The sequence below is a fragment of the Phasianus colchicus genome, chromosome 3 (assembly GCF_987193195.1).
Source record: "Phasianus colchicus chromosome 3, bPhaCol1.hap1.1, whole genome shotgun sequence".
NCBI classification, from domain to species: Eukaryota; Metazoa; Chordata; class Aves; order Galliformes; family Phasianidae; genus Phasianus; species Phasianus colchicus.
In genome coordinates, this window is record NC_143438.1 from 23371449 (window position 1) to 23390193 (window position 18745).

Sequence of the window (18745 nt, forward strand, 5' to 3'; positions counted from 1 at the left end):
AAGTCCCCGAGCAGAAATGATCAGGGAACAGGAAAGTACAGGGGAAGAAAACAGAGGAAGACAGAGGCAGAAGTACTGTATCTGCTTGCTCTGTGTTCACTCTTCCCTGGGCATCTGCTAATGACCACAACTGGAGAGAAGAACACTAGTTTAACACAGATCTTTGGTCTCACCTAGCTCTGGCATTCTTATGTCAAATATTTTAAAAAATATGACAAAGACCATACTTACCACTTGACTGCATAGCCTACTATTTCATCTCCCATAGAAAACCACCCCATCTTTCCTCAAAGCTATTTGTTCCACAGTAGCAAGTTAATAAGCGATTACAAAACCATTCCTTATGAAAACAGATCTTATTTGATCTCATCCTAACAGTGCACTGCCTGCTATAGTGGTTCTTAAAATTCCATGACAATCAAGGGCTTTATTATTCAATAGGTCTGGTTAACCCAAAACACTCTGAAATAGTCAGTCCTTTGTTAACAACATATGCATTGTCAAAAAAGATATATCGGTTTTTAGCTTGGGACCTTAAATCTGGCATCAATGAAGCGGTTTCCCAGTCAACCTCTTCAGACTTTGTTGACTGCCTGTCATTCAAATTCCAAGGGTCACTCAAAAAGAGACTGATGTAATCCTTAATCATCTGCATTTATGAAGTATGAAGCATTCATCTTTATTTGATACCTGCAAAAGCATCTGTCTGGAGCAAAAATGTACCAAAGCAAAAGCTTTAAAGTCATCACCACTTAAATTTACCTTCAGTAAAAGTTACCTGTGTTCTTCACAGCTTACAATTATACTCCATCCCCTCTACTATAGGAGACTAAGATTCACTATCAATAAAAGAAATCCCACCTTATTTCTTATTAAAGGACTAGTGCATAACACAAAGACAATAAGACAAAAATTAATATTTGTAATTATCCTTGTTACTCAAGTCAGTCTATCACTGTTCCTTTTAATGACAATGCCCACTTATCTCCCCTCCCCAACCTCTTACCTTTTCAGCATCCTGCTCAAACAGCCTGAGCTGAAAACATTGGTCCAATTTCAATTTCCGCACATGCCACATCTGATGCAGATGCTGCCGTGTTGAGTGCAGCCTGTCCAGCATGGTGGATACTTTGGGTAAAAGGTTCTGTAAGTCTGCATTCCCTGACCCAGAGTTCTTTTTGGGAAAGCTATCGCTGCTCTGTATTCGCTGGAGCAACTTTTGTCCTTCCACATCAAGGTCCTCAATAGGGGCCTTAATGACTTTCTTTTTTAGTTGTGAATGTTCCTCTATCATATTGCGAGCACCTTCCAAGTCCTGAGGCATTTCCTTTTTTGACAATATATCTTGCAGTTCCTCCAGTCTGGACAGCATATGGGTTGCATTGCTAATATAGTCCTCAAAGGCAACTCTGATTTCTATCCATTCCTCATGGTTGTACTCCAAACAGCCATCAAATTCTGGGGTTAGCTGAGAAGGATCAACTACTTTGGTAAGGCCTTCCAGAGACACCATATTTGTCTAAAAGAAAATAAAGATGAAAATTAAAAAATGCTGTTACTGAAACAAATTTGAATTTACCTTTCAAGTTTTTGGTTCTCTCTGTTTATAAGTTGATCGTTTTGCTTATGAAGTCCATGTGACTTCTTTTATAGACTTCTTCTCCAATGTCAATTCTGATCAGCCTGCCGTCTTGCTGGTATTGCCACCCAGTGAGAGAAATGTTGTTTCTTTATCTCACCACACTGAAGAAACCACCCTTCTGACTACTATTCTGATTAACTTTTGACTTGCATATTGTAAATCAGCAGCAGGATAATGGCAAGATTTATTTACATGGGTTTCTTCTATACATGATAGAACCATTACTATAATGCAGACAAAATATAGATGAAACCTAATGATTTCCTTTCAGGGATAAAACTCAAAGTCCATTTTTTTCATGCTCAGAGAAAGTACATATGATGATATGCACATCTAGTTTAAGTATGTAAAAGAAACTATATTCCCTCTAGAACAAGTGGCCTCATCTACCTCTCTTCTCATCCATATCATTTATCTGAGAATGCTCAAGATGTCAATCAGTAGTGAGTACACTTAAATCGTGAAACAAATTTAAATCCATATAGCATAGGGGAAATTACCTCAAACTCAAACTTAGAGCTGCCAAAGTTAGTCCTCTGTTTCTGCCAGAAATTGTCTGGCTTGATTATCAGTGCAACATGAATACAACACGGGAAGGATTCCTGTAAAATCTTCAGCAGAGGCTTTATAGAGTCCCATTTTGACCCACGCATATCTACAATGACAGTGAATCCTCTTTTACATACTTCCTCACTGCAGAAGAAAGAAGAAAAGGTTATCAAGCAAGTGTTACAAATTCAAACACAGACAGCACTTTTACAGCAACACACTCCCTAATTAAAGTGTGCTAACCTAATGAACAATCACACCCCTAGGGCCTCGCTCTTGACTATCTCATACATACAGCAACTCTCCTCAAGGCAGTGCAGAACTTCTCTGGAAGCCTGCTGTCACTCCACTGCCAAACTCCTGCTGGGAGATATTTTAAACTTGTTGGTGATTTGACAATCTGCCTTTACCTCCTCTTTCATTTTCCTTGTTTATATATGCATGATTCTTCTTCCAGTCTTGCGTCTTTTTTACCCAACACATATACTGAAGTCACCATTTACAGAAGCACCAATATGTAATTCATTTATAAATGACTCTGTAGAACATGCACTTTACTGATAATAAGGTTTGTGTTTTCCTAATCATTGAGGGGAATCTCTAAAAGACAGAAGTTGGTAAGCTGTTCTTACCTACCACTTCTGCAATGTTTGGTAAACCGTTTCGGATATCCCAGATTATCTGAGAGTTAAAAATTGTTAGACTGCAGATGAAAACCCTTACTAACAATCACTTTTGTAACAAGATCAGCTTCTGGATATATAATGAATAAAAAAGTATTTTACCATTGTGAAAAAAACCATATCAACATCTTTATACAAAATTTGAGCTCATTTTTGCTATCCAAAAGTTGGCAGACCTTATACTCAAATTTCCTGGCAACTCCTCTGAGAACAACAGATTTCATTTCTTTTGTGCACATAGTACACTTTGTACTGCTGATCAACAGCAAGAATCACCACTAACACCAGAAATTTTGATTTTGTTCCAGGATATACATACTACAGAGACAGGTTGACATGAAAGGAGAAGGTATTTCAAAATGGAGTCTTAACCCACAGACTATCAAAAGGGACCAAATGTCCACTGTGTGAGTACATGAGTCACCTCCAGGGATGTGACTAACATAAAGGCAATTCTGGAATTTGTGTGGTGAGACTTTTAGAGTATCTGGGAAGTAAGAACACTTCATTGGCATGCTTTATTCAGTTTCATTGGTCACACTATGAGATAGATGAATTATGCCTGACGCTGGAGAGCTGAAGTACTGCTGAAAGGAGTAGCAATATAACTTCCTTAGAAGAGGAGTTGTTTTAATGTTGACTTTGAAAAAACAGCTTATAAAGGACTTTACCATGATAACTGTTGGCTCTCCCAGCTGCCCCAAAATAGAAATGATAACTGAAGAATACATGCAGATTGTAACTTCAAATTTTTCTGACCACACTGTATATATTTTTTAAAAGCATCACAAAATTAAAAGGACAAATACAAATATTGTTTTGTAGTTGAGACACACCCACCTACTGAAAGGCTTCACATTATTTGAGTGCTGCTCAGCCCATCCCTATCCTACCATGCAAACTATCCATTCATGAGGAAGAGTGCTTGCCACTGATTCATGAGGCATGCACCTAGTCATCTACAAGGCTGCACAAAGCAGCCCCTCACCATGTGATGCAGATGGGCCCCCCAGACTCAATCACATAGCCCTTGTCATTTCACAAAAGATGAATTTATTTCAGCTAGGGATCACAAAAATTGTTTCCGCAGGTCTTGGTCAGACAAAATTATCTCTTTGGTAAACCTGACCTACACTCATACTTTGTTCAGTCAGTGCAGATGATTTAAATTTAGCAACATTTAAAAATCAGATAAATTTTAAATTAATGTAAATTTAAAATGGAATACTACCTAGATGTTTTGATCTGTTGCCAAAAACTTTCAACTATGTACAGTAACTGTACTGCAGAAATTAACTGACAGACAAACTGTGTGGGGCTATTTGCACCAATTACGACTTCTCAGTTAAGGAGTTGTAAGACCAGTCCCTAACTCATGACTTGTATAAAAATAAATCAAACTTTTAATAAAGCTGTTTTCATTATCAAATCTTTGCCATGCTTGCAGAGAGATAAAATCCTGAACCAAGCTTCTACTTTAAATCTATTTTGTTGCTAAATTAGCACACACCATTCACGAGAACACAGCTGTATTTTGCTAGATTGTCTCTAGAAAACTCTCTGGGGCCTATTTTGATGCATATTTGTCTACTAACTTCTCTAGTAACTTGAAGCTCTAGAGTGTCAGAATATACATCAAACATTCAAATGTGAAGTCCAGTGATTTCAGAGGTTAAAATCTCAAGACTTCTTCCTCTTTTCCTTCCTATATCTCTCCAAATCTCTTGATTAAAAAACAAACAAACAAACAAACAAAAAAAACAACCTCTACGCTTAAAAGTAAAATAAAAGCCAGAATAATTGAATTACCAAAAATTACTCCTTAGGAAGGCCACAGCCATGTTTAACTAGACTTTTAGAATGTTTTTTTCTTGGGGGAGTTGTCTTTCTTTGCTTAATGACAGTACTTACGCCAATCTGAAACTGACATCTGATACATCAGATGCAAAGAAAAATGACTACAAATTAGCAACTCACAGGAATATTATTTTATTGTACAAGAAATTTTATTGTTATGTAAGAAGTTGTACTGAGGTATGCTGCACCAGGGAGTTTTTTTCTATCTATAATGACAACTGCTAGGTCACGTGCAAACATATTCAAGCATTTCAGAGTTGCTTCACTCTGTACCAGACACTGGCAGAATCTCAGATAAACACAAAATCACGGTCTTAGGCTCACTTTTCTCCTGAGTTGTACCACTCAGAACAAAGCCCTGTCTGAACAATGTATATATAATGAAAAATATAAATATATATACGTTGAACAATGAGTGAATATATATATGTATATATAAATATGTACATAGACACATATATACACGCACTAGATTTGGTGATCTCTTTAAATAATGCATTGTAATCAATTGCTCAATTTTTTTTAATAATACACTAACATCAATACTTTCAAAGACATCTCTGCAGTTTTATCTGAGACCCGTACAAGAAATTCTACATATATTTCTCCTGGGTATTCCTATGTTGTATTAGGATATAATAACTTATCTGACATGAATAACAGACAGAAGCATTGTGATAACCTCAGTCCACACAAGATATTCTAGCTTGTGAGTGTACTGAAGTACATTACATTTGTCTTTCTGCAGAGCCTCAGAATCTATCAAGTGACCAGCACTTACCTTGGAATACAAGCTAGGTATGAAATTAGTCTCCTAAGATCTTCTTGCCGTATTCTATCATGATTACTACGTGCTGGAAACGTTAGAATGGGGCCTCCACGCTTATCTCTGCCACCTGAAAAATAAAACACATTAAAAAAACTCAGTGTAACATCATTCTGGCTTGCAAATGTAGTATTCATAATGCTTTCAGAAAACCTAATTTCTACTAATACTACTGAATGCATACCCACTTTAAAGAGATTTCATGTTAAATGCCAACATGGTCATTTAGATTCCATGTTGGAAATATCAGTGAGGAAACTGTCCCAATTCCTACAATGAGGAAGTATCTGTCAAAAATAAATTAAAAAAAAAAAAAAATTGAAACAAAGAATAACTGTAGTATTACATGTACATATTACAGAAGTATTTAAGTTTGATGGGTAGTCAGATACCTCTAGCAGTGATGCTTTATTATATACTTAACTTTTGAATCAGCAGTTATACAGATTAAATTTAATTGTAGAGTCAGCAAACATTTAGAGAATACTCAATGTTAATTTCTTTAACTAGAACTAAGTTTAGGTGTAGAATATACTAGATGAGTATATGGGTACTATTGAAGTATTTTGTTTGTATTTCTACCCTATTCTGATATGAAGATTCTGAATTGTTATTTAATAGTTTTTTATTTTGTTAACAATGTAAAACCAGGAAATTCTAAGTCCATTCAACACAAGAAGCCGGAAAATCTGACTTTGAGAGAAATGTATCCATCTTATTTGTTATGCTGCACACATTTACTGTAGTCAAAATGAAAATGCAATTTTACATCAAATGCCTTGCTTGTGAAAACAAAATGTTACCATTACTCAGTGTTACATTTAAGTCAGTAGCCACTCTCCGTGACACTCACACAACAGCATAAACCCATTTCTACAAACTAAATTTCACATACACATTCTCAACCACAGATGTGAGTGGGCTGTTTTCTCCTGTCCCAAAGAAACAGAGAAACACCATAAACACCATCCTGTGCTCCAAGTGTTTTCTCACTTGATCAACTCCTCACTGTAAAAGCAGGTTTGTTAACAGAATCTAAAGAGTTCCTTAAAAAGGCAGGCCAAGAGCAAATGAATAGAAACAGTCACTCAGACATCCACCAGTATCCTCCCCAGTACCGCTTCTGCATGCTTGCTGCAGACCCAAAGCCCAGGATTCATGAGTCACTAACTGAAACTCAGAAAAGGAAAAGCTGCTTCAGATTTCTGTCAAGCTGCAGTGGCAGAAACCTAAACATAAAAGGAAATTCAGCTTCTTGACTTCTATGACCGTCTTAAATAGGATAAGAGAGCAAAAACAACTAAACACTTCTACTGGAGAGGGTTAAGTTTGGCCTTGATGGGATTTTGTCTCGGAGGATGCTGAGGATTTTTGCATAGCAAGAGATGGGATGAAGATAGGCCAGAAGCCATAACAGAAAGGAAGTACAAAGAATCAGACTAGCAGCTCCAGAATGGCCAGCAGGCCTCAAAGCTACTGAACGTAGCTGAAAGGCTGCTGCAGCCCTAAACGGATCCCTCAGCTACACATCTACAAAATTTAGGTTTCAATTAGGAAACATTACTAATCTAAATGTAAAAATGCACTAAGAAAGTACTTGATTGCTCAAGGTAGAAATTTTTCTTTTGAAAGCAGAAGCTAACAGTGAAGAGGATACACTGAATTGTCTTTTTAAACAAATTCCTTGTTACATACAGACCTCTCAGAAAGCCTTCACGCTTTTCCTACAGATTGACTACTTTATCATGTTATTTTCCATCATGGAAGAGGAAAGAAATATAAACTCTTTTTAGGTTATTTTGGACACTGTCTCGCTTGGCTCCTAGCTCCAGGTACACCACAAAGGAAAATCATTCTTAAACTATGGTGTATAAACTCCTGTTAAATCACATCCTGAAATTTTCATTTGTTGGAGACAAAATTCATCACACAAATTTCAGGTCTAGATGACTAATGAAGAAATGAATACAATCTTGATATTTTGCAAAATTAGTTCCACTATCGAGTCTTAAACCAGATACTAAGATTGTTAAGTATTAAGCAAAAAAGTTCACAGGGCTTTGGAATACAACTTTTTTTTTTAATCTGCTAAAGCTTTTATCAGCTTTATGCCTAGAGAGCCAAACTTAGGCCTTTTCCAATAAATTACTCTCATTTCCTTTCTTCCTGATGCTCCTGTGTCATACACAAACTGGAACGTTAAAAGTAACAATGCATTAGGCACCAGGTGGGAATTTCCTGTCTCACAATAGTCTTTGTTCAAGTCAATACTCTTTTTGTCTTGGTTTTACAAAAACATATTAAGCTACTGCTTTCATCAGTCAGACTTCCATTTCTACCCTTTTTCTTTTATACAAAACCTCCATGGTATTGAGATATTCCCTCTGTTTATGCCAAGATTTGTCATACAAGTAGCTGATCAACTCACATGAGTCAGCTAACATGAATCACCTTGTCCAGTTTTACATCACTAACAGCAGCCTTGTCAATGGTCTCCAAATGGCACTAAAACCAATCATGTTGAGCAATATAGTTTTTTGTGGGTTTTTTTGTTTGGTTGGTTGGTTTTTTTTTTTAGAAAATGCCTTTTCACCTAGTCTCAAAATACTCAGGCAAAGCTAAGCATCAGGTTTTTATGGAGAGGGAGGTGACCATCTCTTATCCCTGCTCACTGATGGCAGAATGGGAATAGCATAGAGCTGCAATGGGGAGGCTCAAGACTGGACATGAGAAAAAATTTCTTTACTGTGAGCACACAGCCCACAGACTTTAAAAAGTACAGATGAATAAGTGCACTACAGCTCTCATTTGTCCATTCTACAGCATTTAGTTCGTATTTCTTTAAAACAAAACAAAAAAGTCTGCTACCCTGCTCTGTGCCACAGATAACAGAGACAAGGTAGTTGAATTCTCTTCTATTTAAATATATATTCAGATATACTAGACTATAAAAAACCCACTCATCTTTTTCATTTACAACAACACATTATTAACAGTTCACTAAAAGAGACTAGATTGTGACAATGGAGGAAAAACCCAAGAGTGAATCACATCATGGTTTGTGGCAGGGAAAAAGCAAAGACTGAAACAGCCTTTTCAAAAACAATCAGATTGTGCAAAAAAAAAAAATTATGTTGAGCAGACATGTAAAATGTGTACACATGCAAACAAATTGAAATGAAAGACAGAAACAAAGCAATATATAACTACAGCCTAATTCAGCCTAAAACAGATTGAAGAAGCACCTACTGGAGACAAAAAGGGAAGCTCATGTAGAGTTTAATTGCAATGCAGTACAGTCAGAGTGAAAGTAGTACCTCAGTAGAAGGTGTTTGATATCAAGTGCCTTAAATCTTAGTGTATTAAGATTTCTGATTGGATCAGAACATTACTTCAAGAATGGCTAGGAAACAGCTATCATTGAAACAGTCTGCTGCTCAAATGAGGAGTATTGTTTAGGTATAAAGATTGCAGTGAAATCCAAAAGCTCTTTCCTACTCTACAAACCTTAACTACTTACTGTACCTACAAATACTAATACCAAGCACAAAAGCAGAAGTTGTGCTTCTGAATGAAACAAAGCACGCACACTGAAAGCCTCTGTAAGCCAGTTGTCTAGTGGTCTCACATATCTGTATATTCCCAGATATAAGGCTTGACAGATCTTGTTCCAAAATGCTTAAGCCCCAGTGATGGTGTTAGTTTGGTTTGGTTTTTGGGGGAGCGTTGTTTGTTGAAATTGCTTGTATTACTGATATATCTCATTTCATTTCAGACCCACTTGCAATGGAAATGTGAAACACTGTGAAAGTATGGATTTTGGCAGATCATCTCCAGCCAAGCTCATTGCCCACAGCTGTTTGGTCTGCTCTTCTGTCACAAGTTAACTACCCTCACACAGGCACAGTGGCAACCATTTCTGCCTGCCTGCTCCTCGTCTCCTTTAGTTCATAATCTATCATCTCCATTTAAATTCATCTTCAGCTTACATTTAGCCCTCTTTACTTCCACAGAATTAGTGCCTTTTGAGAAGGCCAAATGGTCAAAAGCACACATTACAGAAAGCCTATCATCTTTCATCTCCCTCCTAAGGGGTCTAAACTAAGCTCTGGATAATCTGGAAATGTAGAAGTCTTGGAATGGAAACAGATTAGTTTTTTCATGAAGTGCCATAAAGCAAGGTCAAAACAAAAGAGCAATGAGTGATCAAAATTCTGTATTTAATTCCATTTACTTTTTTCCTTTCCTCTGAAAATATAGTTTTAAGCAAGACTTCACCAGCTTTACAATTCATAAGGAAAAGCATCAGGACATTCTAGATTATCAGGCAAATTGGTCTGTTATGTCAGTCATTTTACAAAACATTGTTTTTGTTTTAGAATGATACTTAGAAGCATAGAAAGGATGTAAACTCCAGACTGCACCTACAAGCATCATGATCCAGAGTAAATCTCTAGCAACTTCAGGGATTATTTTTTTATGCTTTAACAAATATAAATCTTATTTCTGCACTTCTAAATAAATAATGCCCTTTCCCATCCTCCTCCTCACAAAGAAAGAAAAAAAAAAAACACAACAAAAGAAACAAAAATAACCACCAACTGTCAAATATGAGGCTGTCCTCCAAATCATGTGCTACTACGATTATGGCAAAGAGAATGATGCTGACTCATCCCAACAGGTTTGGAAGTACTTACTTCAGAAAGTTCACAAGAATAAGCGCCTCGAACAGTCTTCTTTCCAACAAGTAAAGTTATTGAGTTATAGAGTGTGTTACACAGTGTCAAATCCTCTGCTACTTCTTGTTAGGTAAACAACTAACGTTCAAAGTGTATCCAAGAGATAGATTAAGTTAGATGCTAACTCATTTCACCATGAAGATATGCGTGCTTCGAAGGATACACTCTGAAATTTCACCTCTGCAACAAGGATATTTCTCCTATGCCTTGGACTGAACCTGTAACAATGCCAACTCTGTAAAACTATCTAGCAGAAGAATTGGAAATAGTACAAGGAATATGATTACAGCACAGGAAATTGTTTTAAGTAACACTACTGGATATGCAGAGGGTTGCAGGACAAGAAGTTTGCTCTCCATTTAACAAAACACATACCTTTATTATTATAGATCCTTTCCCATCAATGTTAATGTTACGGTTGGCCTCCTACATTTCTATGATTTTTACAATGGTAGTTGTAGTGTTTACAGTACTATTTTATATGCAACTGATATGACAGTTATGCACTATACAACAAAAGAAAATAACTGTACCTGAAAGGTATGCAACTTTTTCCTTTAAAATTGGCAAAACTTCCATAGCCTTCATTTCATCATTTTTGCGAAACCCTGAAAGACATCAATACAAGGTAATTAGTCAGAAATTCAAAGAGTAGCCATTACATTTAATGAAAGTACTGTATAACATTTACCTCTGAAAAACAATGTTAAAATGATAAGATTTAAGGTAATCTCATAATAAAAGGCTGCACAAATAAACATTTAACATTTATCAATAAACAAGTCATTGCTTTGACTAACTTAACACAAACATCATGGCATGCTAGTAAAAGACAGAACACTGCCATTAGCCATTTCCATCAGTAAGTTATAAGTATCAGTTGGCTCCTGTTATTTTAAATATTCCAACTTCAGCTTGAGCATGGGCGTAATATCAAGCTAATAAGAGTAGACACCTTTACAGCAAGCACCAACCATTTTCCATCCTCAAAAAAAAAAAAAAAAAAAAAAGCCTAATTCAACACCACTGTTTAGATTTTATTTTCCTTACATCACTTCCACAAGCAGAATCAGAGATCAAGCTGCACTCTTTCTGCTGTCTTACAAGAACAGTATCTTGTAACAGAAGGTACATTTTGCCTTGTTAATTTTACACACACACAGTTTTAAGTGATCCCTAGGGGGAGTGATTACAGACAATTTTGCAAAGCCATAGATTACCAACTAGCCCTCCTCCTCCATTACATTTCTGCGGCCAGAGTCTAAACTTTTCCTTTACACATCATCTTTGAAGACGGTATCTATTCTGGGATAAGATAAGCTTCTTAATTATTGATAGTTTCTGGCAGTTACTACAGGAGCAAGCTCAAGCATGTACACGCCAGACTCTTCTAAAAACTGTTCTTCCTTTCTAGAAAGGGTAGCAGAACCTGACAGTGACGCTCAGCAACTATCACCTCTCTTTAAAGGAGAGTGAAGCAGCATGATAGGTTTCCTGTGGAAGACTGCAGACTGGCAACCACCAGGCATTTTTTTCAAATGCATTACAGAAACGTCGGTCAGAAATATCACATATACAGGCCACAGTAGCATCCCCTCATTTCACTGCAAGTATTCAGCTGGGATACTGTCTCACCACCCACTGACAGCAAACAGAAAAATACTGAACAAATCTCACTGGCTAGTTCCCTGTTTGATTCCCTGTGAAAGCCACAACACAACTAAACCCAGACCCAGCAGCTCTCAGAGCAGCTGACCAGCAGCGCAGGGCTCCCTCAGGCAGCAGCAGCACCAGGCCCACCATGGCTGAGGAGTGCAGGGATCTGCCTCCTGCCAGCCCCAAGGCTCCCAAGGGCTGCACGTGGCCCAGAATGGACCTCTTGCCTTACTTACAGAGTACTGGTTACAGGTTAGCAGTTGTTCAACAGAAACTGCCTACTGTTTTATTCCTACTGTGTCTGAGTTCAGCAGGAACTAAAGCTATAACCAAAAGTTTAAGACAACCTTGGGCTTAAATAACTCAATCTAAAGAGACAGCAAATATCTTTTTCCATCCTGAAATACTTGGGCCTCAGCTGACTGCTAGGGCATGCAGGCACGCTTCCAGAGCTGCATGCTTGCTGTGCTGTGCTTTCAGCTGCCCACTGTAAGCTTAATGCTGATTTAGCCTGCACGGTTTTCTGATGAACTGTGGCAATTTCTTTTCTTTACAGCAAATTCAGAGGTAGAAAACACTTTCTCCTCACCCACAAAGCATGCAGCAACTAGTGCTGTGTTTGCTGCCCGTTTTAGCTCAGAATTATCCTGCCTGCTCCTTCCAACCCACAGCCTGCCTGCAGCACCTCGGAGTGCGCGCAGCCTGCTTTGCCTGGGGCACGTCAATTTCTGTGGGCACGAAGGGGTGGCTCTGGGTGAGCAGCCTTATCACTGCAGCAGTGCCTGGCTCCAAGTCTGTGCGTCCTTGCAGCTCCTCGGATTACCGCTCGTGCTGCTCCAAACAGATTATTTTTATTCCAGTTCTGCAGCATTAAAGCTCAAAAGAAAAGATTGTGGGGATTACAATTGATGATGGAACACAAGGAGCAAGGAGGATGAATGAGGCATTAAAGTACCGTGTTTTGAGTTCCCAGGACTCACCGCTACGGGAGGTGACGTCATCCAACACGGGAGATGACGTCATCCTCCCCATTCCCTGCGGCGGACAAAGGCTGCAGCAGTATGCACGCTGCTGTGCTTACAGGCAGAGTGTGAATGCATTTACTGTTCCCTTCACCACTCAGTAAATCCACTATTTTTATTCTTTTTTTTCCCCCAAAATGTGGATTGTAATAGTAAATCCTATCCTTGCATCTTTCACAGACACTTCTGTTCTCCAAATAGTAATACCCCCCTTTCAGCACCCACTGAAGGAACACTCGGTTAGGGCTCCACGCTCTGAATAGGCAGCGCCTGCCCTGCTGCTGCCCCACACATCGTACAGACTCTCCTCTAACTGCCTACTGGGAGGAGCGAGCTCAAATCATGCTAATTAATATGCAATGTGAGTAGATGGAGGAGCACATGAACAAGCAGCCCACTTCCATTTAGGAGATGCTTCTCCCCAGGAAGTGTTCAGAATCACAAATTCCCAGAGCTCCACGAGCACAGCCTCCCACTGGAGCAGTGCCACCACCCAGCACTTACTGAAGCATTGCATCACACAGCAGAGGTCCCCAAGCACTAGGGTACACCGAACAACTCAGATGTGCAGTAACAACAGCTCAATGCCCTGCTCAGTGATTCACACATCTGAGAGAAACGCTGCCCCAGCATATGGCAGAGGGCTCCTTCAAATACATTACTTCCGTTAATCATCTTGCACTGCAGGATTTGGTAATAGTCACACAAGTAAAAGCTACAGATGAAATAGTGGCACATGCATCTTTAAAGCTAATAGATCAACTTCAGAACAGAGATACAAAACACAATTACAGTTTCCCCAAAGTTGTGTTACTGCCGCTGGAATACTGAAGTCTCTGGCACTTTCAGGTGCCTTCACTGATGCTCTGTTGAGGCAAACTGAAATCACACAAACTCACTATGCAAGGACATAACCCAGTTTCACAAGAATTATCTTACTAAGACAGCAAAAAGAATTAGGAAATTGAGGCTAAGAGCAGCATCTCTTTGCAAAGAGGCTGAACAACTGCTCATCCATTGCTGCCTGTCTCACAAAACTGACTCAAAACTTGTTTGAAACATGGCAGAAAAAGCTTTCTGAAAAGACAGACAAGCTAAAAAGGAACACTCATCTTGAACTTGTACATTTACAAACACAACTACTTTTCACCTCGAAACGTAAAATCCAGATCTTTTTACAGCTACAAACGAAAAAGAAGCCAGAGACTCTTCATAGAACACACTGATCTTTCAGCTCTCTTCTGACTCCAGAGGAATTACTCTGTGTCATCTGACACATCATAGGATACACCAACAGCAAAAGTGCCCCCTCCATAGGCTGAGCCCTACAGCACCGCCCTTCTCACCCCTGCCTCTTTGTGACAGAAATCAAACCCTAAATCACAGAAACCTCATTCAGGAGTTAGATCCAGCACATCATTCCATTCGTTCCAACTCACAGTCCTGTTCCAATAGGCATCTCTTCAAAATCCATGAGCTATGCCAGCTTGCATGGGAAGGAAGCACCAAAGCCTTAGGGACACAGATGGTGGGCATGCAGACCTACTGCACTAACACCACAACTCCAGTGACCAGGGGACCTGGTGATAATAAGACTGATCTATGTTAGTTCTAAGTGAAGAGAACTATTTGCTAGAAAGAAAAATAAAACAACTTCCACAGAAAAAAAAGAGACCACTTCCTAACCAAGAAGTATCTTCCTACACCTAGGTAAGGTGCAGAGACACTGAGTTGTTCTGCACAGCTTCTTGCATTCGCTGCCCCTCTTTGTTAATGAACTTTTTCTTGGATTAGAGACAACAACAAATGTTGGCTCCACGCATTGCTACATTTCTTCTGTTTCACGGCATAAAGAATATTAACTACAAGATTCTGAAATCTGAGCTATTCCTCCCTGCAATTGTCAAGTCATCACAGCTACTTTTCAAAAGAAATTGCTTTCAAGCTCATTAAGAAAAAATGCAAATAAAACAAAAGACAGAATAAAGAAGCTGCAAATGTACTAAAATTAAATCATTATTAGACTGACGCGTTCAGGTTTCATTGTTTGCCTTTTTTCTTCCCTCATACCTCAAGTGATGACATTAATCTTAACACTCCAAAGCCTATCAGTTTATTCAGCTCTGAGTATCAGTTAACAACTGTATAAGATAAACGTCAGCTACAGGTTTGTTTATGCATTACCTCCAACGTTTTCCAAGTGTGCAGAAAGAAAGAGAGTACACAGCAGGTTCCTACTCTCTTATTTTGCTACGTAGAGATTTTTAAAATAGGGCAGTGGGCCAGTTTCTAAAGATTGCTATAGCCTATGGAAAATATAAAATCTGAATAGATTCACAGGCAGTACAGTGAAACCCTTCACATCTTTACGCTGAAGTTACTATATATGAAATGGCACTGAGCAAGTCAGTAGAACCATTCAATTCTTTCTTTTTGTCAGTAAGATCTAGAAAAACGCTTGCAGAGCTGCACCAGTTCCTGGGAATACAGCTGGACCCAGAGCGCTGAGGGACGCGTGAGAAAGAACTTTCAGAAAGCAGAAAATGGCAAAAACAGTGCTAGTGAAAGGGATACAAAAGGTAACTAATGCTAATGCATGTATGGCATTACTGACAGCTTTTTCTGATTTAAACTTGGAATTTTAAGTGCCAAATGCAATTTCATGAGTGGCTTAACTATTTTGTACTCAAGCACAGCATTCATAGAGCAGTCAGAGCTGTCAGTTCACCAACTGCACTGTTATCACTTCCTGATATAGACACTGCCTGTGTTCATTTCTGTTCAGCAATCTCACACCATCTCTTCCATTGCAACAAAACAACAAAATTTAGGGAAGTTATAGCAAAGAATGCAGCTCTGTTCTCCACCCTTCACGAGCTCCCAGATGAGCAGTTATAACAGGTACTATGGTAACTCAGCACTAAATTTTAAGAACGGCTGTAATTGCATCTTTAAGATCATATATTTCCTTTTGGGAAATAAATGAGGAACTCCATCAGTTTTGTTTTGTTTTGTTTTGTTTCCTAATGACATACAGTACTTCGAGCAACATTACTAACCTTGGCATTCACCTTTTGCTCATTCAGATATTCTCTTGGACTAGACTGTAATGGCATTTACAACAAGGATACCAAGAAGCCTGTCCTTAATTTGATGCAGTTCCAACTGTGTGACATGAGCATCCTTTGGACTTCTTCAGCCCTGATCAAGCTGAAGACTGAGCCTATCAGAATACCCTCAAACTTTTGGTATAATCCTAACAGCTCACAGAAACATTTCTCCTTTTTCTATGTTGCTCTGCAACCTCTGCGCCCTCCATACATGCTGCACAGGAGCGCACCATGTTGGTACAGTGCTGGTATATAGTGATGCCATGCTGCCAGCCAGGGCCTCACAGAAGCACACAGCTTAGAAACTGCCTTCAAGGAAGGAAATCTGACTTCGTAGACTGTAGTGCACTGCTTATACACTTATACTGCTGTGTACAGTTTTTGGCTAAAAGTAATCTCTCTTATTATTTGTAACTGATCAGTGCTTTGTCATCCATAACACCAAGACACCTCTCCTGGCTGTGAATTATTACTGAGAGAGTAATGGTTACAAAATTGCCATAATTGAACAGAGAGGTGGCAGATATCCTAAGGACACCCAAGGTTAGACTGGACAGGGCTCTGACCGAGCTGTAGGTGTTCTTGTTCACTGCAGTGGAGTTGGACTAGCCAGCCTTTAACAGTCCCTACCAACTCAAACGATTCTATGACTCTATATGGAAGTGGTGGAGTCACCGTCCCCGGAGGTGTTCAAGAAACATGGAGACGTGGCACAGAGGGACGTGATTTAATACGCACGGTGGGGGTGGGTTGGCAGTTGGACTAGACAACCTTAAAGGTCTTTTCCAGCCTTAACAATTCTGTGATTCTACAAAAACACATTTTTCAATCAAAACTAAACTGAGACCCAAAACCTGACCTGTTTTCCTTCTTTAAAGCAAAGGGACTTGTGCATTCAAATACTTCTGTATTACCTGCAGGCATTCATCCTGCTCCTGCTGTCCCACCAGTGTGGCTGGGAGCTCACCTGTTGTGGTGGGAGCACCATTCAGTGCTGCCATGCCCCAGCAGCACACTCTGTAGTGTTCCTGGTGCTTCTGCTGACAGCCACTACTGACACACAGCTTCACAGACCCACACCATCACAGTGCCCAGTCTCCTAGTCTAACTTACTGCTTTAACAGCAGTATTACCAACATTTTAGTTTGAAACGCAGCTCAAGTGAAAGGTGGTAGCTCCTACATTCTGCTCAGCAACAGCTGGAGCACAGCACGTTAGTTCATGTCCTTTGGCTCTTGTTCCAAACCACCATCTGGAGAAACTTTTTTTCCCCACTGCAATTGATGGAGGCTACAGCAAGGGCAGCACAAACCAGCAGGCTAAGAATCATCCTGAGAACCGACAGGAGGAACTGTTTCCATCAAGCCTAAGATCAGTCAAAGTCAGAGCCAGTCTGCGTCGTCTTCAGAATAAGAAATAACTTTTTATAGCAAAAAAAACCCACTGCTTTTATGCTTCCAACTTATCACGTGTAGGATTCATAGGTTTTAAGGCATTTGGAGGCTTCATTCACTTTTTCTTTTCTGCGCCCTTTTGCCTGTGAAAACGTGCGGATACTTAACGACAGCCATCGACTTGCAGAGGTTTGTTTGTAAAAACGGGAGTAAGTTACGTTCCTATTGGAGACGTTAGCGCTCACAGGACGGTTGGCGTGCTCGTGTTTGTTCGTTCCCGCACAGACGTTTCGCATTTCGTCGCCGCGCCGCGCAGCAGCCGGGAGCCGCTCAGCCCCGCATGGCGCCGCGGCCGCGCGGAGCTGCCACGTGACGCCGCAAAGCCGCTCCATCAGCGGCGGCGCAGCGCTGCGACAGCGCCGGGCGGGGGGATGCCCGCGCTGCAGCCCCGCCCCGGCCGCCCGCAGGTGGGCCCGGCCGACCCGGAACAAAGGGCCTCCGGAGCGAGGAGGAAGGCGGCCGCCGCTCCGGGCAGGAGCCTGCAGGGTCGGGAGCCGAAGGGTGACGGATGGGCCGTTGCTTCTTTCCATAACGTAACGTTCACGTGCGCATTGAAAGAAACCATATGCTTTATCCGGGAACTGCGGTTACATTAAGGAGGAATGCTGTAACCTCCCGTCTCCCAGAGCGCGGGCAGCGCAAGCGGTGACGGGCGCACGTTCCCAGCCGCCCATCCCAGCCACACCGGCAGCAGACGGCAGCGCACCGGCTCCGCTTCATTGCGGCAGAGGCTGCTCATCTCGCACCCGCTGCCTACTCCTCTGCAAAATAACAGAATGGTTTGGGTTGGAAGGGACCTTTAAAATCATCTAGTTCCAATCCACTACTATAGACAGGGACCCCTCCCTGTAGACCAGGTTGCTCAAAGCTCCATCCAGCCTGGCCTTGAGTGCTTCCGGGGACGGGGCATCCACAGCCCCTCTGAGCAGCCTGTTCCAGTGTCTCACCCCCCTCACAGTAAAGCATGTCTTCCTGGTATCTAGTCTGAATCTACCCTCTTCCAGTTTAAAGCCATTTTCCCTCATGCTATCACTAGGATGTAATACCTTTAATTAAAATCACAAAAGCCTACCTAACCTAATATGGATTAAAATGTTTTCTGGGGGGACTTTTACAATAAAGGTTCCCTCCTCACAAGACTCTACAAACATGATTCCCTGGATAAGTTCTGTGAGCCAACAGAAGGAGCTAGTACTTTGACTGCACT

The 18745-nt window shown here is 40.3% G+C and overlaps 1 protein-coding gene across 2 annotated transcripts in view; it reads right to left on the reverse strand.

Annotated features, from left to right (window-relative positions):
* The window catches only part of TRIO (trio Rho guanine nucleotide exchange factor), a 229164-nt gene that overhangs the window by 159099 nt on the left and 51320 nt on the right, over positions 1 to 18745 (reverse strand). For both annotated transcript variants that reach the window (XM_031589221.2, XM_090137087.1), the window contains exons 2-5: positions 10830 to 10904; positions 5513 to 5627; positions 2143 to 2335; positions 1007 to 1519 (exon numbers count right to left, since the gene is read on the reverse strand). In XM_031589221.2, the coding sequence (XP_031445081.2) occupies positions 1007 to 1519; positions 2143 to 2335; positions 5513 to 5627; positions 10830 to 10904 (896 nt within the window). The remainder of the gene's footprint in view (positions 1 to 1006; positions 1520 to 2142; positions 2336 to 5512; positions 5628 to 10829; positions 10905 to 18745) is intronic.